Source organism: Oncorhynchus clarkii, chromosome 31 (assembly GCF_045791955.1).
Source record: "Oncorhynchus clarkii lewisi isolate Uvic-CL-2024 chromosome 31, UVic_Ocla_1.0, whole genome shotgun sequence".
Lineage (NCBI taxonomy): Eukaryota > Metazoa > Chordata > Actinopteri > Salmoniformes > Salmonidae > Oncorhynchus > Oncorhynchus clarkii.
The window spans coordinates 16,793,862-16,821,612 of NC_092177.1; the positions used below are offsets into that span (position 1 = coordinate 16,793,862).

Genomic DNA, 27,751 nt, shown 5'->3' on the forward strand with positions numbered 1-27,751 from the left:
GAGAAGAGCTTTGACTGGGCTGAGCGGGAGCTGAACCCCTGTTCCCCTTGCTGCTCTGTAGGCAAGATGGAGGTAAAATGGATGTGAGCTTCGACTGGAAGCCAGTGGAGTGTGCGGAGGAGCGGGATTACATAGGAGAACTAAGGAAGGTGGAACACCAGGCAGCTGTGGAGTTCTGAATAAATTGCAGGCGTTTGATGGGACAAGTGGGGACCCCAGCAAACAGAGAGTTGCAGTCCAGACGGGAGATTTCAAGTGCCTGGATTAGGACCTGAACAGCTTTCTGTGTGAGGAAAGGTACTACAGATGTTGTAGAGCATGAACCTGCAGTAGCAAGTCACTGTTTTGATGTTTGCAGAGAACAACAGGGGTTCCCGCCAAGGTTATTTGCATTCTGGTAGGGGGACACTGAGGAGTTGTCAAACCGTGATGGAAGGATCTTGAGGGGGCAGGCCTTTCCCGGGAAGAAGAGCTTGTTGAGGTTGAGCTTGAGGTGGTGGGCCGACATCCAAGCTGAGAGGTCTGCCAGGCACCTGAGTGTCAGAAGGGGGGAAGCCGAGTGACTTGGTGACGGAGCCGAGTGACTTGGTGTATAGAGAGGAGAGGGCCTAGAAACGAGTCCTGGATGACACCAGTAGTGTGAGCATGTGGTGCAGACACAGATCCTCTCCATGTCACCTGGTAAGAGCGATCTGTCAGGTAGGATGCAATCCAAGAGTGTGCACAGCCTGAGATGCCCAGCCCTGAGAGGGTGGAGAGGAGGATCTGATAGAGCCCGAGACGCCCAGCCCTGAGAGGGTGGAGAGGAGGATCTGATAGAGCCCGAGACACCCAGCCCTGAGAGGGTGGAGAGGTGGATCTGATAGAGCCCGAGACACCCAGCCCTGAGAGGGTGGAGAGGAGGATCTGATAGAGCCCGAGACACCCAGCCCTGAGAGGGTGGAGAGGAGGATCTGATAGAGCCTGAGACACCCAGCCCTGAGAGGGTGGAGAGGAGGATCTGATAGAGCCTGAAACACCCAGCCCTAAGAAGGTGGAGAGGAGGATCTGATGGTTCACAGTGTCGAAGGCTGCTATACCTCTGACATTGGCAAAACATCAGCTAACCTGTCTCAACTCTCCTCCACCCACTAAAGCCAATTCATGCTGTATCTTTGCTGGTTAATTGGCACCCTAAACAACCATAAATCACAAAGCCCCCTTGATACAAGTTTGAAGCATTTAAGCATTTGAATTAATTCCAACTCCAGCCTGTTTATCCTTATTCCATACACCTCTCTTTCTTTATTCTCTCTAATTTCTCTGTGACCGTTCGACTCTTCCTTACCCCTTCTCTGTGACCGTTCGACTCTTCCTTACCCCTTCTCCCTCTTGCTCTCTCACCCTGCCATCTCTCATGGGACTGACTCCCTGCTAAAATAAAGGGTAAATAAAAAATAAGTGATATGCAAATAAAAATCAAGTGTTTGAATTGGGTCTTGTGTCAGATGAACTATTGGGTCCTCAACTTCGTTCTGATCATTTCCTCATAATATCCAAAGTGCTTTCTTTTAGTTCCTACCATTTTAATATGTCTAGATGTAACTGAATGAAGAAGAAAAACAACACACACAGACCAAAAAGATAGATCACCAATTAAGTGCTTTATTAAAAGGTAAAACAAAAAGAACATAAGTCATATGTGTATGTATACCTATATATTTATACATAGCAAAAATAATTGGCATGTAGCACAGTTCTCTAGCACGTACAAGCACAACAAGCTAAATAGAAAGTGAAAGAGAAGCATTTTCATACCAGGAATCAAAGCAGTCAATTTCACTTTTGTCCTAGAGTGGGGGAGCGAGGAGCATAATGGACAGCCTTCTCTCCAACGGAAATGCTTTTAAACAAACCCAATATTTTACCTGGGTGCAAGTTTGTTCACTCCTTGGCTTTGCCTTGCCAAGCAAGCAGAAACAGGCAACTAATATCCAAGAAAGCACCCAAAGCAATAGTTATTTAAATTAAAGGGACAAATTCTGTGGTCACTTGCCATGAATGAGATGTTATGTTTTTGCTTTCACATCAACACACACAGATGTACATTATGAAACTGATCTTTGAATCAGTTGTTAAAAGTTTGGGAGACTTGACCCCCAGTCTTATCCCCAGTCTACAGGAAGGTTGTCCTCTCCTCTGTTTACAGTGGAAAGGCCTTGGACCAATCCACTGAGACCCAGTCCCTCCACCACCTCTAGGACAAGTGCCATGGCAACAAAATGATTGGCTTCCAAAGCAATTGAAGAGCATTAAATGTACAAGTTCGCATGAACAGAAGTTTTCGTCAGGGATGTTTGTTTCGCAAGTGTGTGTGATTGTAGTAAAACCAGTTTTTTTTTATCCAGATCTGACTAAAATCCTGTGGAGAATTCAGATTGATTGTTTTTTGGATAATGACAATGAGTAAAGAAAAATCCCTTCTCATAAACCAAATACACACGAGTAGCAAATTATTTCCTGTTTTTGCGCACACCTGACATCCATTATTTTCCGACTGTCAGCGGATGTCATTTCCTAGACAGACAGCAGGTGGACCATCAAATTCACAGGTTCTTCTGCACATCGACTTGCATGCAGAATGATGGGACTGATAGTGTAGAAAATCCTAACACAGTTTGATCTTGAAACCAATCTAGTTTTATATAGGGTTGCAAAGGAAGGGTTTATTACATTACAATTTCAAAGTTTACCAGTAAACTACCTGAAATTTGGTAAATTTCAAGGATTTAATGTAAATGATCAAAAAACATCTAGTGGCCCTTCTGGGTACTTCAGATGACCACAGGTGTCTGTTATGATCTCTGGCCCTCTGTGTGGCCTTATCACATGTCAAATATATAACAATCAAATAAGAAGATTTTAATATAATAAAAAAAATACAATGGCAAAGTTGTAAAACATTCTTCTAAATATAAACCATCAACTTAGTGAATACCACTGGGGTTGAATATGAGGCTTTAAGCATGAAATATCCTTTCTATATTTTTTTACAAACTTTTAATTATTTTACAAGACTATGTCAATATGTCTTTGTTGTAAATGTTGTGTAGCTAAACTGGTGTCAGTTTAGTCAATAGTTGGAAGCATTGCAGAGTTAATTGAAAATAATGCCATTGTTGATTACATTCTAATTGAATAAATGTTCTCTTGAATCATTTCTGCTAGAAACTAATGGACAATATGAAAACTATATATGAATACATTTTTAAAAATGTATTCAAGTATAAATGACCAAAGTTATCATAGATTGCCATATATTACCTGTTAATTACCAAAAAATACAGAAGATTCCAGTAACTTTGTTAAATTACTGGTAGCTTTGCAACCCTAGTTTTATGTAAACTACCATTCTGATTTACTGTGTCACTGTGTCATCAAACAGGAGAACACCTGATGGAAATGTAAATATCATTCATTTGTTTACTAAAGGGAATATGCATATTGTTCTATAAGTTCTAACTATATGTATATAGTTCTATTAGTTCTAACTAAATGCATATAGTTCTATAAGTTCTAACTATATGTATATAGTTCTATTAGTTCTAACTAAATGCATATAGTTCTATTAGTTCTAACTATATGCATATAGTTCTATTAGTTCTAACTATATGTATATAGTTCTATTAGTTCTAACTATATGCATATAGTTCTATTAGTTCTAACTATATGCATATAGTTCTATAAGTTCTAACTATATGCATATAGTTCTATTAGTTCTAACTATATGTATATAGTTCTATAAGTTCTAACTATATGCATATAGTTCTATTAGTTCTAACTACATGCATATAGTTCTATTAGTTCTAACTATATGCATATAGTTCTATTAGTTCTAACTACATGCATATAGTTCTATAAGTTCTAACTAAATGCATATAGTTCTATTAGTTCTAACTACATGCATATAGTTCTAACTAAATATATATATATATATAACTAAACTGGTTCAGGATCAGACATAGCTGGACTTCTAAATGTGCTTCTATAAAGTATGGCAAACTACAAAGCTTCTTTTTGACACATTATGTTTTCTCTTAACAGAGGCACCATCATGTTTTGATAGGAGCAGGGCACATATATAACAAAACCAAAGACACATCCCTCAAAAACAACTCTCTTTTGTTACACTGTATTAAAATGATAATTGTTTATCTGTATTTCTTAACAATACAGTAAATTAGATTTTTTTTATCAGTTCTTTTCTCTATATTTATTCAAAATAAATTCAGAATATTTTGACTTACTTATGTACATAAGTGCAAACGAGGTGAATATCACACATTCGTACACCGGTTGGATCCCTTAAAGCTCCAGCGAGCATCAACATCTCCCAGCACAGCTGGGCAGGCCACAGGGGGAAAGAGACTTCATACTGAGGACCAATCCAAGAGCTCGGTGACATCAGCACTCCCTGTCCAGGTGGACAGAAGGCCTATAGTATAAGCCTATGAGCCTAGGTGAAAATTGTTGGCAATACAATGCATAGAGACGACGCATAGCAAATTCTGTACAGCATGTATGGGCCAGTTCAACTCCAATGTAATGTGGTGATCAAAAACAGCAAATCAAATCAGGTCATAAGTCTATAATGACTCAATTTAGCAGAATTATTTCAATCTTGTATCCAGTCCCAAAGTCTCTTTACCCTCCTGGTATTTAAGGTGATCATTTAAAAGCTGAGATGCGTTCTTACTCTCCAAAAAAACAAAATACAGAAATAAAAACGAATCAAACCCAAAAGATAAACAAACAAAACACCTGATCTCCCCAGAGGACCTTTGGACATTAAGGATTTAACTTGACTTTTTCTTACAAAATATTCAATCATCTTGCAATCCAAGACAATCTAACTAGACATTCCCTTTCTGAATAAGTTAATGTTGTACATTATTTCAATTCATATGTGAAAAAATTCACAATTAAGATTGACAAAGGTAGCCATGTTGTCGTTCTGTTGCCACAGCAACAACAACAACAACGACGTACTATTAATAAGTAACAATGAATCTATCATTGTATAGATACAAAGGTATATATATTTTTATATAATTTCTATTTTTAGTTTTTCTTAAATGGAAACTACACAAACTATTAATTAAGTATCAATGAAGATTATCTTATTTTCATGCTATGACTTTTTTCAAATGTCGAATAAACAATAAAAACAAATCTAAATGGGTGAAAATACCACTAACAGTTCTGTCCATAAATAGTCACATCTTTGATATTGTGATTTAGGAATAAAGACAAAAAATGTGACGTAAATTCGATCAAGTACCATTTAGAGAGGGAGAAACTATGGAACATAATGGTAAAGGATGAAGAAAGAAATAATAATATATTTGTGCCAACAACACTACATTTACTCTAGTTAACTATGTTCTTGTACAAGGAAAACACACCTCTTAAACATGTACGTTTACTTAAAATGCTAACGCCCCCCCCCCCCCCCCCACGAGGCACATTTCATTTTTCTTAAATCAAGTATTTTGTTATTTCCAGCTGGATAGCAGTTGGAGAAGGCATAATGATGTGACATAAAGAGGGGGGGAGAGAGAGAAGATAGATTTTCATCTTGGCTGGACAACGCAAGTCCTTCAAAGCTATACAATTTAGACAAAATGAATATGTCTAGACATTCTAATATCAATTTCATTGATTAAGAGAGGACCATTTCTAATATGCATCTGAATGCATCAAAGAAAGGAGGAAAATGCAGGGACCACACTCCAAAGATATTTCTGAAAGTACTCACACTCACAAACATTTAAACATAAACCTATATAACAATACACACACATACTTAAAACATTTCTTAACACAGTATGTTTTCTTAACGTGGTTTGCATTTGACCTCTTAATAGAAATAGCCTATATAGTGAATCATTACATTTCAACATGCCGCTCGAGGCTATTAGATACATTCACCACGCAAATGACATGACTTAAACATGAATAGCTTCCTGTCAATATCCATTTCCCCCAAGATGTGGAAAATGTCTCAACATTTCCACGTCCAACTCAGTGATTCAGTGTCATTAATTAAAACATTTAAACACGCCACCCACTCAGGCTGATTACTTTTTTTATCTCATCAAAAGATGAGACAGCACAGCTGTTTCAAAGAAGAAACTACAGAGACACGACAGATCAATGGCGCCAGACAGGCAGTGCTAGTCAACGTATCATCTGTTTTGAAAAGACTGAAAAGTCAGTTATTACAGTGTATGGACAGTGATTGGTTTCAGAAAACTTGAAAACGAGTGAGAGAGGCACATTAAAACTCACCTAAACATATCAGCTAATGTATTGTCTCTATCCATTTTCATAGCAATTCTGCTCCATTTTGTAATAATTCTGGATACCATTTTAAGACCAAATACTTGACTCCAGAACTGATCAGTTTCTCTTTCAGTCTCTCACTATCTCCTTCTATTTCCTCTACTTAGGTCGGTACTGTCCCACCAGGTCACTATATTTGTAGCATTTAAAGTCTGCTGATGATTGAAAGTAAGGACACAGTGACTATGATCAAATACATGTTTTACAGACAGAACAATTTCAAGCTTACTCAATATACTCCCTGCAGAACCACATTTTTTTGTCAAATCCATTCCATTAAAATATTCTTAACACAACATATAGAAAAATGTATACCACTTACTTAAACATACTACTATGAATGCAGGAGATTGACCCCTGACAGGGAAAGGGACGGCTCATTGAAGGGGAAACATCCACTCAGATATCAATCCGACAACAGTAAGGGAATTCCCATTCAGGATACAGTATACACCAATGATTGGCACAGACAAACCTCCATTATAGAATCATTGGCACACAGGTAAGCATGCTAGACCTTTCAGACAAGCAAAGCACCTTCCCTTATGCAGCCTCTGCAGTGGTTCCAGAAAGTTCAAGAAGTATTATTTCAGATTTCGCCATTGAATTTCATTTTTGGTTTCAATAATGTGTCCTTCCACGAATAGGGAAGTGTAATTTTGTCAAAAATAACGCTTTCACTTAATTGTAACATTCTGTCATGAGGAGCACATGTTGAAATTCATAACAAACATGTATTCCCATCTCAAGAGGTTTAAAGTTGAAATCCACACAAGGGAATAACAGTGCCATTCTTCGGCCCGAGCAAAGGTGATACTGTGTTTGTTTTGTTGATTAAACGGAGGAGAGGAGCATCCGGCATCGTGGTAAAATAAAATAGCAGTACATTGCTGTTCTATCATGCGTGCACAGACGTTCAATGATGTCAGAGGGGGAATTACATTAAATAAGTAAAACATCTTCAGAAATGACCATGAAAACATCTGAAAAACTTGGAGTTAAGTGAGTTCAAATCTTCCTAGAAGTTGGACAAACAAGACATGGGACATGGCAAAATGTGGATTTTTAGAGAAAACAAATAACTTATTTGAATGAAAATGGTTTTGTTAAGTTAGAGCATAGTCTCTCTAGACAGATGGGTTGCCTCCCACAACGCACCAGTCTTCCAGCATACACGTCTGTACTAAGACAAAGTCAATTTGACATAGAGTAAAAGGTGGAGTTGGGATTTCCTTCTTTCTTACGTCACTGCCTTATTCGCTTGTTGCCCAAAATAGTAGCTAACAAGTTGGAGCTCACAGAGGTTATTTTAATGAGTGTATTTCACAAGTGGCTAGTTTGCATCAACTACCTTCACTAAAACCACTGCAAAGGTTTTGCCTGCAAACTTTGGTTTCAAATTGCGAAGTTCTGGCATGTCTGACTCTACAGGCCATGGTAAGAGTTCTTCACAATTCCTGCCTGCATTCTAAGCCCCACCTACCCAAACTTGTGATTGGTCTGTCTGAAGAGGACAATTTCCTTTTTCATGATTCCCAGTGCTGGGATTGACGAGACTAGTTAGAGCATCAATGTACGTGATCTAACAGTTCAATTGAAAGGCACTCTATTCGTGTAACGACCCAAAAATCATCTCATGAAGAGAGCTTGTCACAGGACCTAGTCCTCCTGAACAGAGAGACCTTTCGACAGACAATATATACACAGGGGGAGCTATAGACTTGTGTGTCAATAGAAACACTTGTCTATACTTTGTCTGAGATCAAGGCTATTGGGTTTTAAGTCATTGACTTCAGTTGTTTTGGGATAAGACATCAAATCTCCTACATAGCTGGGAACTCAAAAGGCACAGACAAATGAACATCATATATGAGACCTTGGGTGAGATTTTTGAATTGGACCATAGGAGCTTAGCCTCTCTGAACTAAGGGAATGGCTCACATATAATAACACACTGCTTTTAAGCTTCAGCCGTCTTGAAACGTACTGTAAACATTAAATGAGACGCAACACATTTCTTTGAAGTGAAAAAGAAAAGATGAAGAAAACGACATTGCATTCTAGAATGATCTACAGGATCCAAGCTCTGCAGACTACTTCTAGAATGATCCAACCTCTGCAGACTACTTCTAGAATGATCCAACCTCTGCAGACTACTTCTAGAATGATCCAACCTCTGCAGACTACTTCTAGAATGATCCAACCTCTGCAAACTACTTATAGAATGATCCAACCTCTGCAGACTACTTCTAGAATGATCCAACCTCTGCAAACTACTTCTAGAATGATCCAACCTCTGCAAACTACTTATAGAATGATCCAAGCTCTGCAGACTACTTCTAGAATGATCCAAGCTCTGCAGACTACTTCTAGAATGATCCAAGCTCTGCAGACTACTTATTTCTTCTTGTCTGACTTGTCACTCATTTTCTTTCCAGACTGTCTGACTTTGAGGGAACAGTCAGCTGTGTAAGATTATACGACCTTACGCCTCATATCCTCAGCTTAGTCTCCAAGAGGATTTGCTGTTTTTAGTGTGTATGTGTATTTGTGTGTTAAAGGTGTGGGTTTGTATGGCTGTAAGAACTGGGGAGCCTCTCCTTCAGTCTGCTCCTTCAAGTCAATGTGCATCAGTCTGGGCTGGCTTTACATCAACAGTAATGGGTCCAAGCTTTAGTATTGCCTGTGATAAATGTCAATAAAACCTTGTCAACTTTTTTATTACGTGAATACCTCCTTAATGAGGATAACACTACCTCTCACTTGGGGTGCACTGTAGGTTAGGCACATGTTTGTTGCATTCAAATAGTTGACTGTGGTATTTTTGGGGCAGGGTTGGTTGGTTGGGGATGACTAAGGGTTTGATGGTGTTGTCGGGTGCTTTAACTGGGGTTTCACGGGAGGGTTACTGGGTTCAGCGCCACCGGAGCAGCCATCAGGAGTTTGGGGAGAGGGCAGAAGTGGGCTTCCATGGGGACGCACTGAAGGTCCACTGGGTCGGCACTCAGAACCTCTGAAGGGTCTACTGGAGGAGATGAGAGAGAGACAGAGAGAAAAAGGGGGAGAGAGAGAGAGAGAGAGGAGAGAGAGAAAGGGAGAGGGGAAGAGGAGAAATGAAACCTAGAAAACAACTGGAGAGAGGGATAATGTCATTTCACCAAAAGTAGTACAGTATTGTAATGCATCAACTTGCTCTGCACTGACTCAGATGAATGATGATTGGCTAAAATAAATTGATAATAAGATGATAGTTGGAGCTGTATTGTTAGATTTCAGTGCAGCCTTGGATGTTATTGATCATAATTTGTTATTATAGAAAATGGTTTTACATCACCTGCTATCACATGGTTGGAAAGTTACTTATCCAATAGAACCCAGAGAATGTTCTTCAATGGAAGCTTCTCTAACATCAGATATGTACAGTGCAGTGTTCCTCAGGGCAGTTGCCTTGGTCCATTACTCTTCTCTATTTTTACAAATGATTTGCCACTTGTCTTACAAGAAGCTAAAATGACTATGTAAGCTGATGATTCCTCACTCTACATGTCAGCACCCAAAGGCAGTGAGCTCATTGAGACTCTTAACAAGGAGTGACAGTTAGTGTCAGAATGGGTGATTAACAATAAACTTGTCTGAACCCAAAAGCATTGTATTTGGTTCAAAACATTCTCTAAGACCTAAACCTCAGCTGGAGTTGTGCATAAAACGTGTGACCATTGAGTAGAAGAAGCTGAACTCCTAGGAGTAACATGGATGGTCAGTCATCATGGGCAAGTCATTTTGACAAAGTTGTTGTGAAGATGGGGAGAGGTACAGTATGTGTGGTATGAAAAGAAAGCTGCTGATGGCTCAAAACAGAGCAGCACACTTTGTCCTTAACTGTACACACAGAACTAACATCAATAACATGCATGATAGTATTTCCTGGTTGAGGAAACATTGACTACTTCTCTTTTAGTCTTTTTGAGAAGCATTTGAGTGTTGAAAATGCCTAACCACTTGTATAATCTATTTGCATACACTTCAGATTGACATACAGTGCATTCGGAACGTATTCAGACCCCTTGACTTTTTCCACATTTTGTTACATTACAGCCTTATCCTAAAATTGATTAAATAAAATATTTTACTCATCAATCTACACACGATACCCCATAATGAAAAAGCGAAAACAGTTTTTTGACATTTGAAACTTAAATGGAAGAAGCTTGTAATTACCAAGAATCTTCCTAGAACAATCGGGGGAGAAGGACCTTGGTCAGGGAGGTGACAAAGAATCTGATGGTCTCTGACAGAGCTCAAGAGTTCCTCTGTGGAGAGGATAATCTTCCAGAAGGACAAACATCTCTGCAGCACTCCACCAATCAAGTCTTTATGGTAGAGCGGCTAGACGGAAGCCACGCATCAGTAAAAGGCACATGACAGCCTGCTTGGAGTTTGCCAAAAGCCACCTAAATGACTCTCAGACCATGAGAAACAAGATTCTCTGGTCTGATGAAACCAAGCTGGAACTCTTTGGCCTAAATGCCAAGCGTCATGTCTGGAGGAAACCTGGCACCATCCCTACGGTGAAGCATGGTGGTGGCAGCAAGAAAACCTGCTCCAGAGCGCTCAGGCCCTCAGACTGGGGTGAAGGTTTACCTTCCAATGGGACAATGACCCTAAGCATACAGCCAAGACAACGCAGGAGTGGCTTCGGGACAAGTCTCTGAATTTCCTTGAGTTGCCCAGCAAGAGCCCAGACTTGAACCAGATCGAAGATCTCTGGAGAGACCTGAAAATAGCTGTGCAGCGACGCAACCCATCCAACCTGACAGAGCTTGAGAGGATCTGCAGAGAAGAATGGGATAAACTCCCCAAATACAGGTGTGCCTGTAAATCGCTGCCAAATGTGCTTATGTAAATGTAATATTTTTGTTTTTTTAAATATATATATATAAACCTGTTTTTGCTTTGTCATTATGGGTTATTGTGTGTAGATTGATGAGGGGAAAAAACAGTTGAATACAATTTAGAATAAGGCTGTAACATAACACCTTTTGGAAAATGTCACGGGGTCTGAATACTTTCCGAATGCACTGTACATCTAATTGTTTTTTCTATGCATCGTCAGGACAGAACAGCAGTTGGGTAAGCTCAAGGGGGGAGGTGTGTGTCTCTTTGTTAACAACAGTTGGTGCGCAAGCTCTAATATTAGGAAGTCTCGAGGTTCTGCATGCTTGAGTTAGAATACCTCATGATAAGCAGTAGACCATACTATTCACCAAGATAGTTTTCATCTATATTTTTCGTAGCTGTCTATTTACCACCACAAACCGATGCTGGCACTAAGACCGCACTCCATGAGCTGTTTAGGGCCATAAGCAAACAAGAAAATGCTCATTCAGAAGCGACGCTCCTAGTAACAGGGATTTTAATGCAGGAATAACTTTAATCGTTTTACCTCATTTCTACCAGCATGTCACCTGTGCAACTACACGTGAAAAAAACTTTAGATCACCTTTACTCCACACATATAAATGCATACAAAGCTCTCCCTCGCCCCCTCCATTTGGAAAATCTGACCATAACTCTATCCTTCTGATTCCTGCTTACAAGCAAAACCTCAAACAGTGACTTGCTTAATACGGAAGTGGTCCGATGCAGTGGATGCTAAGTTACAGGACTGTTTTGCTAGCACAGGTTGGAATATGTTCCAGGATTCATCTAATGGCATTGAGGAGATTACCACATTAACCACCGGCTTCATTAATAAGTACATGGACGACGTCGTCCCCACAGTGACCATACGTACATGTCCCAACCAGAAGCCATGGTAAAGGCTAGAGCTGCCGCGTTCAAGGAGCGGGACAATATTCTGGATGCTTATAAGAAACCGCTTTACTCTACCTGATGAACCATCGAATAGGCAAAGCATCAATATAGGACTAAGATCGAATCCTACGACACCAGCTCTGACGCTTGTCGGATTTGGCAGGGCTTGCAAACTATCCCAGATTACAATGGGAAACACAGACGCGAGCTGCCCAGTGGCATGAGCCTACCAGAAGAGCTAAATGCCTTCAATGCTCGCTTCGAGGAAAGCCACACTGAACCATGCATGAGCGCACCAGCTGTTCCGGACGACTGTGTGATCACACTCTCTGTAGCCACTGTGAGTAAGACCTTTAAACAGGTTAACATTCACAAGGCCGCAGGGCCAGACTGATTACCGGGATGCGTACTCCGAGCATGCGCTGACCAGCTGGCAAGTGTCTTCACTGACATTTTCAACCTCTCCCTGACCCAGTCTATAATAACTACATGTTTCAAGCAGACCATCATATTCCCTATGACCAAGAATGCCAAGATAACCTGTCTAAATGACTATCGCCCCATAGCACTCACATCTGAGTGCTATGGGGCTTTGAAAGGCTGGTCATGGCTCACATCAACAGGAAATCCAGGTCGTGTATACCAAGCGGTGTCAGAGGAAGGCCTTAAAAATGGTCAAAGACTCCAGCCAAGTCCTAGACTGTTCACTCTGCTACTGCATGACAAGAGGTACTGATGCACCAAGTCTGGAACCAACAGGACATTAAACAGCTTCTACACCGAAACCATAAGAATGCTAAATAGTTAGTCCGGGTAGCTATTGGTTAACTATTTAACTATATGCATTGACCCCTTTTCCACTAACTTTTTTCACATACGCTGCTGCTACTATTTATTTTCTGTCACTTTAACCCTACCTATATGTACATACTGTATCTATCTCAATTACCTCTTACCCCTGCACATTGACTTGGCGCTGGTACCCCGTGTATATAGCCAAGTTATTGTTACTCATTGTGTATTTATTATTAATTATATTATTACGTGTTTTACTTTTCTATTATTTCAGTAACAAAAAATTCTTTGTATTTTTGGGAAGGGTCTGTAAGTAAGCATTTAACTGTTAGTCTACACCTGCTGTTTCTGAAGCATGTGACAAATAAAAATGTATTTTATTTGACAGACAGAGTGACACAGATGGCTTAACACTAGACCCAAATGCAACAGAATCCACCCCAAAAATCTGCTTTCAGTGTGTCACATTAAAACGTAATTGAAAAAAAGTGAAATGTGAAACACATACAGTATGTATGTATATTAAATTATAAAAAATGGGAGTCTTAATGGCCAAAGACCTGACACCATACAGATAGAAACCAAAGAGAGAACCCAAAATGAAGGGACAAACCTGATTGGAGGAGGCTGATTCTGCGAAAGGAACATTGGTGACTGGGGTCGAGGCCGACGAAACAGTGGAGGTGGTGGCACCGTGCATCATGGGTACTTTTATTCAGGCGAGTTGGACGAGAGACAGGGGGAATGGGTGGGGGGAGGGGGGGATGTTATGGTTACCATGGCGAAATGTGGAAGAGGAGTAAAAGTCATGGCAAGAAGTCATGTGACGACATTGCCAGGGGGTGAGGGGTTTCAACAAGAACCGAGACATGCAAATGAAATAAGAGAAAAATTAAATGACATGACTTATTCCAATTAAAGGAGAACCAACTATGTTATATCTGATGAACAATATTCAATATTGTCTCAAATCTAATAGTCGTTAACAAAATATGTCAGAAATCCTATTTCATACAATCGAATCAGACTAAGGCATCTGATAATTGTATTCAGATGGAGGGAGTACATGTGTAGGGAGGGAGCAAATGAATAACAGAAAAAAGAAGCAAAATACTATTTCTGTGAACCACAGACTCACACAAAAACGTAAGGATATTAGCTAATATAATATGACACTCATTTATCAACCTTATCACATAACTGAATCACATTAATATGTTGAGGAAATATTCTAAAAATAATCAAATAAGTTAGTCTTGAGATGGGAAGGAGATAGCAGTGTGTACACAGCAGGCTAAGGGTCGTGGTCAAAAGTAGTGTTCCATAAAGAGAACAGGGCGCTGTTTGGGACAAAGTCACCATCTCCCTCCTGACTGACATTATGATTTCATTAAAGTGAAAGGTCAGATAGGTACTGTACCAAATGGCACCCTATTCCCTTTGGGTGCACTACTTTCCAACAATTCTGTGGGAGTGTGATGCATCACGTGCCATTTCAAAAAGGGAATGAATACATCAGAAACAAATGCAACAGACAGGTATACAGGCCGAATGTGTAGAAATCAGCATCATCATGTTAAATGCAGAAGGGTATGGATGAAAAAACGAATACCGGGTAGGACATGCATAAAAAACAGAAACACAGCTTATAAAAAAGCACAAACACTGACATGCATGCACGCACACACACACACACACACGCACACACACTTTCTGATTTTACAGTGAGAGCTACCTCCCCTAGATACAGTAAGAGGAGCTACATTCCCCTAGATACAGTAAGATGAGCTACTTTCCCCTAGATACAGTCAGATGAGCTACATTCCCCTAGATACAGTAAGAGGAGCTACATTCCCCTAGATACAGTAAGATGAGCTACTTTCCCAAAAATACAGTAAGAGGAGCTACCTTCCCCTAGATACAGTAAGAGGACCTACCTCCCCCTAGATACAGTAAGAGGAGCAACTTCCCCCTAGACACAGTAAGAGGAGCTACCTTCCCCTAGGGACAGTAAGAGGAGCCACCTTCCCCTAGATACACCTTTCCCTAGATCCCCTTAGATACAGTAAGAGGAGCTACCTCCCCCGAGATACAGTAAGATGAGCAACCTTCCCCTAAATACACCTTCCCCTAGATCCCTTAGATACAGGAAGAGGAGCTACCTCCCCCTAGATACAGGAAGAGGAGCTACCTTCTCCTAGATACAGTAAGAGGAGCTACCTTCCCCTAGATACAGTAAGAGGAGCTACATTCCCCTAGATACAGTAAGATGAGCAACTTTCCCAAAAATACAGTAAGAGGACCTACCTCCCCCTAGATACAGTAAGAGGAGCAACTTCCCCCTAGACACAGTAAGAGGAGCTACCTTCCCCTAGGGACAGTAAGAGGAGCTACCTTCCCCTAGATACACCTTTCCCTAGATCCCCTTAGATACAGTAAGAGGAGCTACCTCCCCCTAGATACAGTAAGATGAGCAACCTTCCCCTAAATACACCTTCCCCTAGATCCCTTAGATACAGTAAGAGGAGGCACTTCCCCCTAGATACAGTAAGAGGAGCTACCTTCCCCTAGATACAGTAAGAGGAGCTACCTTCTCCTAGATACAGGAAGAGGAGCTACCTTCTCCTAGATACAGGAAGAGGAGCTACCTTCCCCTGGATACAGTAAAAGGAGCTACCTTCCCCTAGATACAGTAAGAGGAGCTACCTTCCCCTAGATACAGTAAGAGGAGCTACCTTCCCCTAAATACACCTTCACCTAGATACAGCAAGAGGAGCTACCTCCCCATAGATACAGTAAGAGGACCTACCTCCCCCTAGATACAGTATGAGGAGAAACTTCCACCTAGAAACAGTAAGAGGAGCTACCTTCCCCTAGATACAGTAAGAGGAGCTACCTTCCTCTAGATACAGTAAGAGGAGCAACTCCCCCCTAGACACAGTAAGAGGAGCTACCTTCCCCTAGATACAGTAAGAGGAGCTACCTTCCCCTAGATAGAGTAAGAGGAGCTATTTTCCCCTAGATACAGTAAGAGGAGCTACCTTCCCCAAGATACAGTAAGAGTAGCTACCTTCCCCTAGATACAGTAAGAGGAGCTACCTTCCCCTAGATACAGTAAGAGGACCTACCTCCCCCTAGATACAGTAAGAGGATCAACTTCCCCCTAGACACAGTAAGAGGAGCTACCTTCCCCTAGGGACAGTAAGAGGAGCAACCTTCCCCTAAATACACCTTCCCCTAGATCCCCATAGATACAGTAAGAGGAGCAACTTCCCCCTAGATACAGTAAGAGGATCAACTTCCCCCTAGAAACAGTAAGAGGAGCTACCTTCCCCTAGATACAGTAAGAGGAGCTACCTTCCACTAGATGCAGTAAGAGGATCAACTTCCCCCTAGACACAGTAAGAGGAGCTACCTTCCCCTAGATACAGTAAGAGGAGCTACCTTCCACTAGATGCAGTAAGAGGAGCTACCTTCCCCTAGATACAGTAAGAGGAGCTACCTTCCCCTAGATACAGTAAGAGGAGCTACCTTCCCCTAGATACAGTAAGAGGAGCTACCTTCCACTAGATACAGTAAGAGGAGCTACCTTCCACTAGATGCAGTAAGAGGAGCTACCTTCCCCTAGATACAGTAAGAGGAGCTACCTTCCCCTAGATACAGTAAGAGGAGCTACCTTCCACTAGATACAGTAAGAGGAGCTACCTCCCCTTAGATACAGTAAGAGGAGCTACCTTCCACTAGAAACAGTAAGAGGAGCTACCTTCCCCTAGATACAGTAAGAGGAGCTACCTTCCACTAGATACAGTAAGAGGAGCTACCTTCCCCTAGATACAGTAAGAGGAGCTACCTTCCCCTAGATACAGTAAGAGGAGCTACCTTCCACTAGATACAGTAAGAGGAGCTACCTTCCCCTAGATACAGTAAGAGGAGCTACCTTCCACTAGATACAGTAAGAGGAGCTACCTCCCCCTAGATACAGTAAGAGGAGCTACCTTCCACTAGAAACAGTAAGAGGAGCTACCTTCCCCTAGATACAGTAAGAGGAGCTACCTTCCACTAGATACAGTAAGAGGAGCTACCTTCCCCTAGATACAGTAAGAGGAGCTACCTTCCCCTAGATACAGTAAGAGGAGCTACCTTCCACTAGATACAGTAAGAGTATCCGTTTCAAGGCTGCTGAGCCTGCCCTGTGCACTGGTTCACTACTTCCATAAATATAAAATAATTGAACTGGTGGAGGCATTGGCTAGTTGGAATTTCCACCATATTTCTTACACCAGTCATTTCCTTTCAAATCAGTTGAAGGAAGTGAACAAGTCCACACTTTTGGAGAAAGGAGAGTTAATTGGGACATAGCCTAAGTCGTACTGTACGGAGAGACTCGGGGGTCTGTCAGCTAGACCTTCCTATGTCAGGTGAACCAGTGTGCACTTCAGGAGAAGGAAATATTATAGCGATGCACTCAGAGTTAGAGAGGGTAGAGTTTGTCAAATACAGCTATAGTAGGTAGAGGGGAGGTAGAGGGAAGGTAGAGTAGAAAGTAAAGGTGGAGGTAAGGGTTCAGGTAGAGAGGGAGGTAGAGGGGGAGGCCGAGGAGAGGTAGAGGGCTAGATAGGGGGAGGTAGAGGGTCAGGTAGAGAGGGAGGCAGAGGGGGAGGTAGAAGGCTAGATAGAGAGGGATGTAGAGGGTCAGGTAGAGAGGGAGGTAGAGGGGGAGGTAGAAGGCTAGGTTGAGGGGGAGGTAGAGGGTCAGGTAGAGAGGGAGGTAGAGGGAGGGGTAGAAGGCTAGGTGGAGGGTGAGGTAGAGGGGGAGGTAGAGGTAGAGGGGAAGGTAGAGAGGGAAGTAGAAGGCTAGGCAGAGGGGGAGGTAGAGGGGGAGGTAGAAGTCTAGGTAGAAGGGGGGATAGAGAGTCAGGAAGAGAGGGAGGTAGAGGGGGGGGTAGAGAGGGAGGTAGAGGGGGGGTAGAAGGCTAGGCAGAGGGGGAGGTAGAGGGTCAGGTAGAGAGGGAGGTAGAGGGTGGGGGGTAGAAGGCTAGGCAGAGGGGGAGGTAGAGGGTCAGGTAGAGAGGGAGGTAGAGGGTCAGGTAGAGGGGGGGTAGAAGGCTAGGCAGAGGGGGAGGTAGAGGGTCAGGTAGAGAGGGGGGTAGAGGGGGGGTAGAAGGCTAGGCAGAGGGGGAGGTAGAGGGTCAGGTAGAGAGGGAGGTAGAGGGGGGGGGTAGAAGGCTAGGCAGAGGGGGAGGTAGAGGGTCAGGTAGAGAGGGAGGTAGAGGGTCAGGTAGAGGGGAGGTAGAGGGGGAGGTAGAGGGTCAGGTAGAGAGGGAGGTAGAGGGTCAGGTAGAGGTGAGGTAGAGGGGGAGGTAGAGGGTCAGGTAGAGAGGGAGGTAGAGGGCAGAGAGGGGAGGTAGAGGGTCAGGTAGAGGGGGAGGTAGAGGGGGAGGTAGAGGGTCAGGTAGAGGGTCAGGTAGAGGGTCAGGGGAGGGGGGTAGAGGGGGAGGTAGAATGCTAGGCAGGGGGGGAAGTAGAGGGTCAGGTAGAGGGAGAGGTAGAGGGGGAGTTAGAGGGTCAGGTAGAGAGTCAGGTAGAGAGGGAGGTGGAGGGGGAGGTAGAAGGCTAGGCAGAGGGGGAGGTAGAGGGGGAGGTAGAGGGTCAGGTAGAGGGGGAGGTAGAGGGTCAGGTAGAGAGGGAGGTGGGGGGGAGGTAGAAGGCTAGGCAGAGGGGGAGGTAGTGGGTCAGGTAGAGAGGGAGGTAGAGGGGGGGGGGGTGGAAGGCTAGGCAGAGAGGGAGGTAGAGGAAGGGGGGAGTTAGAGGGTCAGGTAGAGGGGGAGACCAGCTGTGGATTCCCCTCACCAGTGAATCCAGGCGCTGACAAGAGGTGGCTGTGGGGGTGCCTGCAGCTGCTCCAGTCTCGCCTCTCCCAACGGCCATCCACTGCTAGCGGGGCCGGCCCTTTCATAAGCCCTACAAGAGACGGGGCAGCAGGCTTAAACTGAATCCTAAATGGCACCCTATTTCCTACATAGTGCACTACTTTTGACCAGAGCCCAGAGGTCAAAAGTAGTGCACTATATATTTATAATAGGGTGCTATTCTGGACACAACCTGGGAGACCAGCAACCTCATACTGACTAGGCTGGGACTGAGATATCTGAGCTGACGTAGAGACACACACACACTCTAGCAAACTCTAATAATACACAACTAAAATGTTGAAATAAGTTTTTTTTGTATCAGAAATTAAAGTGGGGTGACAAGTGCAAGCACAGCGGCAGACAGACAGACAGACAGACAGACAGGCAGACAGGCAGACAGGCAGACAGGCAGGCAGGCAGGCAGGCAGGCAGACAGACAGAAGACAGGCAGACACCAGTGGGACAACATGAAGGCTCCAAAATGACTAATATCTACTGTTATATCCTCCAAGGTTCTTGGTGTTGGGGTCTGGAACTTAACTATGATTCTAGAATATACTACAACTAGAACTACTAAACTACTAGAAATACATCCACTATCTTCAGAGGACGTGTTGCTGATCATTCTCCCCCTCTCTCCTAGCTATCTGGCCAACCACAGAGTCCATCTACTATCAACCCCCCTCTCTCCTAGCTATCTGGCCAATTACAGAGTCCATCCACTACCAACCCCCCTCTCTCCTAGCTATCTGGCCAACCACAGAGTCCATCTACTACCAACCCCCCTCTCTCCTAGCTATCTGGCCAACCATAGTCCCCACATCTCTTCCAAGCCCCCAGCAGCAGTGAGTGACCGAGCCGACCTACCCATGCCTCCTGATGGCGCCATGCACAGGACTGAGCCTGCCACAGCATGCAGATATGGGGAGAGAGGGGGATGAGGGGAAGGAAGATGGGGACAACAGAAGGAGGTGATGAGAGGATGGAGGAGGGGAGCAAAAGGGGAGGAGTGATTGACACAGAGAGAGTGACGACAGACAACAGGACAAGACAAAAACAACATTCAGGTTAGTGCAAGCCACAAGAACAGCGTGTAAATAATGGCTATTATAACCTGTCACAGTCAACTAGAACACAGCAGAGACAACATGGAGGCTTAAAGGCAGACAGACAGAACACAGAACACGGGAACAGAGCAGTGGAGGGCATAGGATGCAGAGAGCATTAATAGTGTTCAATTGCTCATTGCTGTTAAGTTTGGATGGATACGGCATATCAATTGTTATTGTGATACTTTAATAGCAATATAGACCTGATGATGGAACAGCTGAGGAAAGTGGAGGAGTGGATCAGTCAGAGATCTATACATTCTCTCCCAGAGTGTGCTGGGTGCTGTTGCTGCATACTTTAGGCCACCTAGAGCAGATTGTGCCAGTATTTGTGCGTGATAGCAGGGGACCAGTTAAGCATGGGACAAATAAACAGAGTGCAGGGGACAGAGAGGGAGAAAGGAGAGAAAAATAGAGTGAGAGTAGGAGGGAAGGACAGAGTATACCCAATAAGCCCTATCCCAGACAGGACAGAGTACACCCAATAAGCTCTATCCCAGACAGGACAGAGTACACCCAATAAGCTCTATCCCAGACAGAAGGACAGAGTACACCCAATAAGCTCTATCCCAGACAGAAGGACAGAGTACACCCAATAAGCTCTATCCCAGACAGGACAGAGTACACCCAATAAGCTCTATCCCAGACAGGACAGAGTACACCTAATAAGCCCCATCCCAGACAGAAGGACAGAGTACACCCAATAAGCTCTATTCCAGACAGAAGGACAGAGTACACCCAATAAGCTCTATCCCAGACAGGACAGAGTACACCCAATAAGCCCTATCCCAGACAGAAGGACAGAGTACACCCAATAAGCTCTATTCCAGACAGAAGGACAGAGCACACCCAATAAGCTCTATCCCAGACAGAAGGACAGAGTACACCCAATAAACCCTATCCCAGACAGAAGGACAGAGTACACCCAATAAGCCCTATCCCAGACAGAAGGACAGAGTACACCCAATAAGCTCTATCCCAGACAGGACAGAGTACACCCAATAAGCTCTATCCCAGACAGGACAGAGTACACCCAATAAGCCCTATCCCAGACAGAAGGACAGAGCACACCCAATAAGCCCTATCCCAGACAATAAGCCCTATCCCAGACAGGACAGAGTACACCCAATAAGCTCTATCCCAGACAGGACAGAGTACACCCAATAAGCCCTATCCCAGACAGAAGGACAGAGTACACCCAATAAGCTCTATTCCAGACAGAAGGACAGAGTACACCCAATAAGCTCTATCCCAAACAGAAGGACAGAGTACACCCAATAAGCTCTATCCCAGACAGAAGGACAGAGTACACCCAATAAGCTCTATCCCAGACAGAAGGACAGAGTACACCCAATAAGAATTATCCCAGACAGAAGGACAGAGTACACCCAATAAGCTCTATCCCAGACAGGACATTGTATACACTCAGCACAGAGCGAGAGTTCCTCAATACTCACAAGGAACCCGCTTTCTTCTCTCATTTCCCTACAATATATTCTATACCATAACACATCCCCTCTATCAAATAGACATCCACTGGTATGTGTATCAGTACTCCTGAGTAATATGTTCATAGTAATATGTCGTAGTACTAATGTTTGACATACCAATATGTTCATAGTAATATGTCGTAGTACTAATGTTTGACATTATGTTTGTTTGACATTCTGCTGTGTCCTTTCTTCTGTCTGTTTCCATGTGCAGTCCTTATTTAGACCGTTGGCAGTTAACTTGACCCCCAGATGACAGTACAGTGTGAAGCTGCCATGTCAGTCTGTCTGGCCTAGCTAGCCCTGCGTCAGTCTGTCTGGCCTAGCTTGCCCTCCCCTGTGTCAGTCTGTCTGGCCTAGCTTGCCCTCCCCTGTGTCAGTCTGTCTGGCCTAGCTAGCCCTGTGTCAGTCTGTCTGGCCTAGCTAGCCCTGCGTCAGTCTGTCTGGCCTAGCTTGCCCTCCCCTGTGTCAGTCTGTCTGGCCTAGCTAGCCCTGTGTCAGTCTGTCTGGCCTAGCTTGCCCTCCCCTGTGTCAGTCTGTCTGGCCTAGCTAGCCCTGTGTCAGTCTGTCTGGCCTAGCTTGCCCTCCCCTGTGTCAGTCTGTCTGGCCTAGCTTGCCCCCCCCCTGTGTCAGTCTGTCTGGCCTAGCTTGCCCTCCCCAGTACACTTAGTTCACTTATCTAAATCAGACTTAGGATAGATAAGTTCGCCAAACTTAATTGAATGAATAATTCAGTCTACTTACTTTTTAAAAGGAATGCCAAATTATTATATTTGAAAGAGTAGACTAGACTCACCAGGGTGGATAAAGGCTGGCTGCTGCAGCTGCATGTTAGCCAGGGCCTGCTGATAGTGGAACATGCTGGGGTTGAACACAGCACCACCCCCGTTACTCTTCTCTAAGGTGGGCCTCTTTGGTAGCTGTTGCATTGCCCCATGGGGCAGGGCCTGGGGAAGTAGAAAAGGGGGAGAGGGGAAGAGAGAGAGAGAGAGAGAGAGAGAGAGAGAGAGAGAGAGAGAGAGAGAGAGAGAGAGAGAGAGAGAGATAAAGTGAAAGTGTCAGCATTTGGGCTCAGAAATGGTGCAAGTACAATGCATCTACGGTTGAAGCCGGAAGTTTACATACACTTAGGTTGGAGTCATTAAAACTTGTTTTTCAACCACTCTACACATTTCTTGTTAACAAACTATAGTTTTGGAAAGTCTGTTAGGACATCTACTTTGTGCATGACACAAGTTTTTTTCCAACAATTGTTTACAGACAGATTATTCCACTTATAATTCACTGTATCACAATTCCAGTGGGTCAGAAGTTTACATACACTAAGTTGACTGTGCCTTTAAACAACTTGGAAAATTCCAGAAAATGATGTCATGGCTTTAGAAGCTTCCGATAGGCTAATTGACATCATTTGAGTCAATTGGAGGTATTAATTTGGAGGGAGTTGAAAGTCCGTGTTGCCCAGCAACAGCCCCAAAACATCACTGCTCTAGAGGAGATCTGCATGGAGGAATGGGCCAAAATAACAGCAACCGTGTGTGAAAACCTTGTGAAGACTTACAGAAAACGTTTGACCTCTGTCATTGCCAACAAAGGGTATATAACAAAGTATTGAGATAAACTTTTGTTACTGACCAAATACTTATTTTCCACCATAATTTGCAAATAAATTCATTAAAAATCCTACAAATTAGACTTTCTGGATTTTTTTTCTCATTTTGTCTGTCATAGTTGAAGTGTATCTATGATGAAAATTACAGGCCTCTCTCATATTTTTAAGTGGGAGAACTTGCACAATTGGTGGCTAACTAAATACTTTTTTGCCCCACTGTATATCCATAGTAAAACAAGTCCTACATCGACATAACCTGAAAGGCCACTCAGCAAGGAAGAAGCCAGACTACGGTTTGCAACTGCATATGGGGACAAAGATCGTACTTTTTGTAGAAATGTCCTCTGGTCTGATGAAACAAAAATAGAACTGTTTGGCCATAATGACCATCGTTATGTTTGGAAGAAAAAGGGGGAGGCTTGCTAGCCGAAGAACACCATCCCAACCGTGAAGCAGCATCATGTTGTGGGGGTGCTTTGCTGCAGGAGGGACTGGTGCACTTCACAAAAGAAATGGCATCACAAGGAGGAAAATGATGTGGATATATTGAAGCAACATCTCAGACATCAGTCAGGAAGTTAAAGCTTGGTCGCAAATGGGTCTTCCAAATGGACAATGACACCAAGCATACTTCCAAAGTTGTGGCAAAATGGCTTAAGGAGAACAAAGTCGAGGTATTGGAGTGGCCATTACAAAGCCCTGACTTCATTCCTATAGAACAATTTGTGGGCAGAACTGAAAATGTGTGTGCGAGCAAGGAGGCCTACAAACCTGACTCAGTTACACCAGCTCTGTCAGGAGGAATGGGCCAAAATTCACCCAACTTATTGTGGGAAGCTTGTAGAAGGCTACCCGAAACGTTTGACCCAAGTTAAACAATTTAAAGGCAATGCTACCAAATACTGAGTGTATGTAAACGTCTGACCCACTGGGAATGTGATGAAAGAAATAAAAGCTGAAATAAATAATTCTCTCTACTATTATTCTGACATTTCACATTCTTAAAATAAAGTGGTGATCCTAACTGACCTAAGACAGGGAATTTGTACTAGGATTAAATGTCAGAAATTGTGAAAATCTGAGTTTAAATGTATTTGGCTAAGCTGTATGTAAACTTCCGACTTCAACTGCATGTACTTTGAATTACATAAAAACCTTTTGTGTCAAACTACTCTGAAACAGCCTACTACCCTAACATGAAACCCATTCTGAGGCTTGAACAGCATCACTGCCCTTGCTGGTAGTTCCCCACCTATAGAGGATGCTACTGTATCAGAAATCCCTCAGGCCAACCATAGCAAAACAGGGATGTCAGTCTAGAATCAATTTTCTGATGGAAAATGTGACGCACTATCGGACAGAAATGGAAGACACACTTACACACATAAAAGTGAAATCAGAAAAGATAAAAAGGTAAAAATACCACAGGCTGGGGGCGGGGTTAGCACAACAAGCAGTGAGCACTCGATGACAGCCAACCAATGAGGATCAAGCAAATGACACAGACAGAGAGAGAGAGAGAGAGAGAGAGAGAGAGAGAGAGAGAGGTGTGATGCATAATGGGAATAGATGAAGGTGAAGTTGAAGGAAACAACCCACAGAGAAGCAAAAACATGAAGGATTACAAAGGAGAATGATGATATAACCTGACGGGAGTGAAGCCTGACAAACAATCAACCCCTAGAAGCAGACCAGAGGACCAGCAAATGCAGATGCAGATGCAGATGCAGAAAAAATGACCAAAATGCTTAAAAAAAATCTATATTTTCCATCCCTCTCCACATCTTTCTTTGTCTCACTCCCTCCCTCCCACTCTCTCTCTCTCTATTGTGTTTTTATACACCTGCAATGCAGACAGTCTGTTTGCTGTTGTTCATCCTGTCAGATTGAACTCCTGTTGCCTCCTTATATGACAGAAGATACATAGGCCCAGAGAGTTCTGGTCAAAAGTAGTGCACTATATAGGAAATAGGGTGCCATTTGGGATGCTGCCCCAGCCTCAAACACAAGCCAGCCTCCAGCAAAAAACACTTCTCACACACTATACAGCAAGAAAATACATTATTTCATCTCTGGTGGGTAATGTGCTAGTGGTGTGCTGCCCTTATCCTGCTTAGCAACAGTAAATAAATACTCAACTGCAGAACATTTTAAACAAGTGAAAAATAAACTCAGTCTCTGCAGATTACAAAGAACCAATGCAGACCAAAGATGCGCCGAATACAACAAGTGTAGACCTTACCGTGAAATGCTTACTTACAGGCCCTTAACCAACAGTGCAGTTCAAGAAATAGTTAAGAAAATATTTACCAAATAAACTAAAGTAAAGAATTATTTAAAAAAGTAACACAAAAAAATAACAATAACGAGGCTATATACAGAGGTTACAGGTACCGAGTCAATGTGGGGGTAGAAGGTTAGTCGAGGTACATGTAGGTAGGGGTGAAGTGACTACGCATAGATAATAAACAGCGAGGGGGGTCAATGTAAATAGTCTGGTGGCCATTTGATGAATTGTTCAGTAGTCTTATGGCTTGGGGATAGAAGCTGTTAAGGAGCCTTTTGGTCCTAGACTTGGCGCTCCGGTACCGCTTGCTGTGCGGTAGCAGAGAGACCAGTCTATGACTTGGGTGACTGGAGTTTTGACCATTTTTGTGGCTTTCCTAAGACACTGCCTAGTATACAGGTTCTGGATGGCAGGAAGCTTGGCCTCAGTGATGGGGGGGTGTTGTCAAGCCCTCTTCACGACTGTCTTGGTGTGTTTGGACCATGATAGTTTGTTGGTGATGTGGACACCAAGGAACTTGAAACTCTTGACCCGCTCCACTCCAAGCACTTCATGGCTACCGACGTGAGTGCTACATGGCGGTAATCATTTAGGCAGGTTACCTTCGCTTCCTTGGGCACAGGGACTATGTAAGTATTACAGACACAGTCAGGGAGAGGTTGAAAATGTCAGTGAAGACACTTGCCAGTGTGTGCGCGCATGCTTTGAGTACACGCCCTGGTAATCCTTCTGGCCTAGCGGCGTTGTGAATGTTAACCTGTTTGAAGGTCTTCCTCACATCGGCTACTGAGGGCATTATCACATAGTCGTCCGGAACAGCTGGTGCTCTCATGCATGCTTCAGTATTGCTTGCCTTTAGCTAGCGCTGCCTATTTAAAAATAAGATGGAGAACAAGATATAGGACAAAAAATAGTTTTGTACCTGAGTAGTTCTGTACCTGAGTTTTGGCTCAGGTACAGCCGACTAGCAGTAGCTTACGCTACATACAAACCCCCCCAAAAAAACACTTAAATTCAAAGTATTGATATAATATTGAACAAAATAATATTGCGACATGCAACTGTATCAATATTTAACCCATCAGTAGTGTTTACCATGACTCACCATGGCGTTGGCGGTTTGGCTGGCCTGGTGCTGGGCGGCCTTAATCCTTGCCTGCAGGTGGGCAGGGGGGTGGAAGTACTTGCATTTGTCCCTGGAGCAGCGGCCCTTGATGTAGTCCATACAGACGATGACTGAGTTTTCACTGCCGTCCACCATGGCTGCCTCCATAGGGTGGGCATAGCGGCAGTCACCCTCGCCCCGCGTGCAGTTACCCCTCTGGAACTCACGACATACCTGGGTGGTGTTAGGGTGGGGTGGCACAGTCAGAGAAGGAGTTCGGACTACAGAACAAGAATGATTCTATTATATTCTATCATTCTATTTCTCTGCTACAGACTGGGCTACTGCAAAGACACAAACACACACAACACATACCTCCAGCTTGTCTGTCCGCATGTGTTTCTGCTGGGAGCTGCTGTTGCCCATGACCTGGAGGCCGGTGGGGCTCCCTGGGACCAGCAGGGGGGCCTGGTGTAGCAGCTCAGGCATCAGGCCCATCCCTGGACCCATGTGGCTCAGATACGGGCTGAACGCCATACTGGGACTGGTGGCCAGGGACGACATACTGGGAGTCATAGGGAACGTAGTCTGAGAGAGAAGGAGAGGTGGAGAGAGGGAGGAAATGAGGGGAGATCAGACAGAGAAACAGCCTGTGAACAGCCATGGTTCAAACTGTAGATACAGTGCCTTGCGAAAGTATTCGGCCCCCTTGAACTTTGCGACCTTTTGCCACATTTCAGGCTTCAAACATAAAGATATAAAACTGTATTTTTTTGTGAAGAATCAACAACAAGTGGGACACAATCATGAAGTGGAACAACATTTATTGGATATTTCAAACTTTTTTAACAAATCAAAAACTGAAAAATTGGGCGTGCAAAATTATTCAGCCCCTTTACTTTCAGTGCAGCAAACTCTCTCCAGAAGTTCAGTGAGGATCTCTGAATGATCCAATGTTGACCTAAATGACTAATGAAGATAAATACAATCCACCTGTGTGTAATCAAGTCTCCGTAAAAATGCACCTGCACTGTGATAGTCTCAAAGGTCCGTTAAAAGCGCAGAGAGCATCATGAAGAACAAGGAACACACCAGGCAGGTCCGAGATACTGTTGTGAAGAAGTTTAAAGCCGGATTTGGATACAAAAAGATTTCCCAAGCTTTAAACATCCCAAGGAGCACTGTGCAAGCGATAATATTGAAATAGAAGGAGTATCAGACCACTGCAAATCTACCAAGACCT

At 43.4% G+C, this 27,751-nt stretch overlaps 1 protein-coding gene across 7 annotated transcripts in view; it reads right to left on the reverse strand.

The window, feature by feature from the left end:
* Positions 1–1,630: 1,630 nt before the first annotated feature.
* LOC139391197 (muscleblind-like splicing regulator 3) overlaps positions 1,631–27,751 on the reverse strand; it is an 87,989-nt gene continuing 61,868 nt past the window's right edge. For 2 of the 7 annotated variants that reach the window (XM_071138801.1, XM_071138802.1), the window contains 6 exons: positions 26,884–27,096; positions 26,509–26,742; positions 22,301–22,451; positions 18,844–18,954; positions 13,607–13,701; positions 1,631–9,406 (listed from right to left, as the gene is read on the reverse strand). In XM_071138801.1, the coding sequence (XP_070994902.1) occupies positions 9,389–9,406; positions 13,607–13,701; positions 18,844–18,954; positions 22,301–22,451; positions 26,509–26,742; positions 26,884–27,096 (822 nt within the window). In that variant the 3' untranslated portion in view covers positions 1,631–9,388. Of the gene's footprint in view, positions 9,410–13,606; positions 13,702–18,843; positions 18,955–19,824; positions 20,322–22,300; positions 22,452–26,508; positions 26,743–26,883; positions 27,097–27,751 lie in introns of those variants that run through there. The other 5 variants (XM_071138803.1, XM_071138807.1, XM_071138808.1 and 2 more) reach the window with 5 other exon arrangements.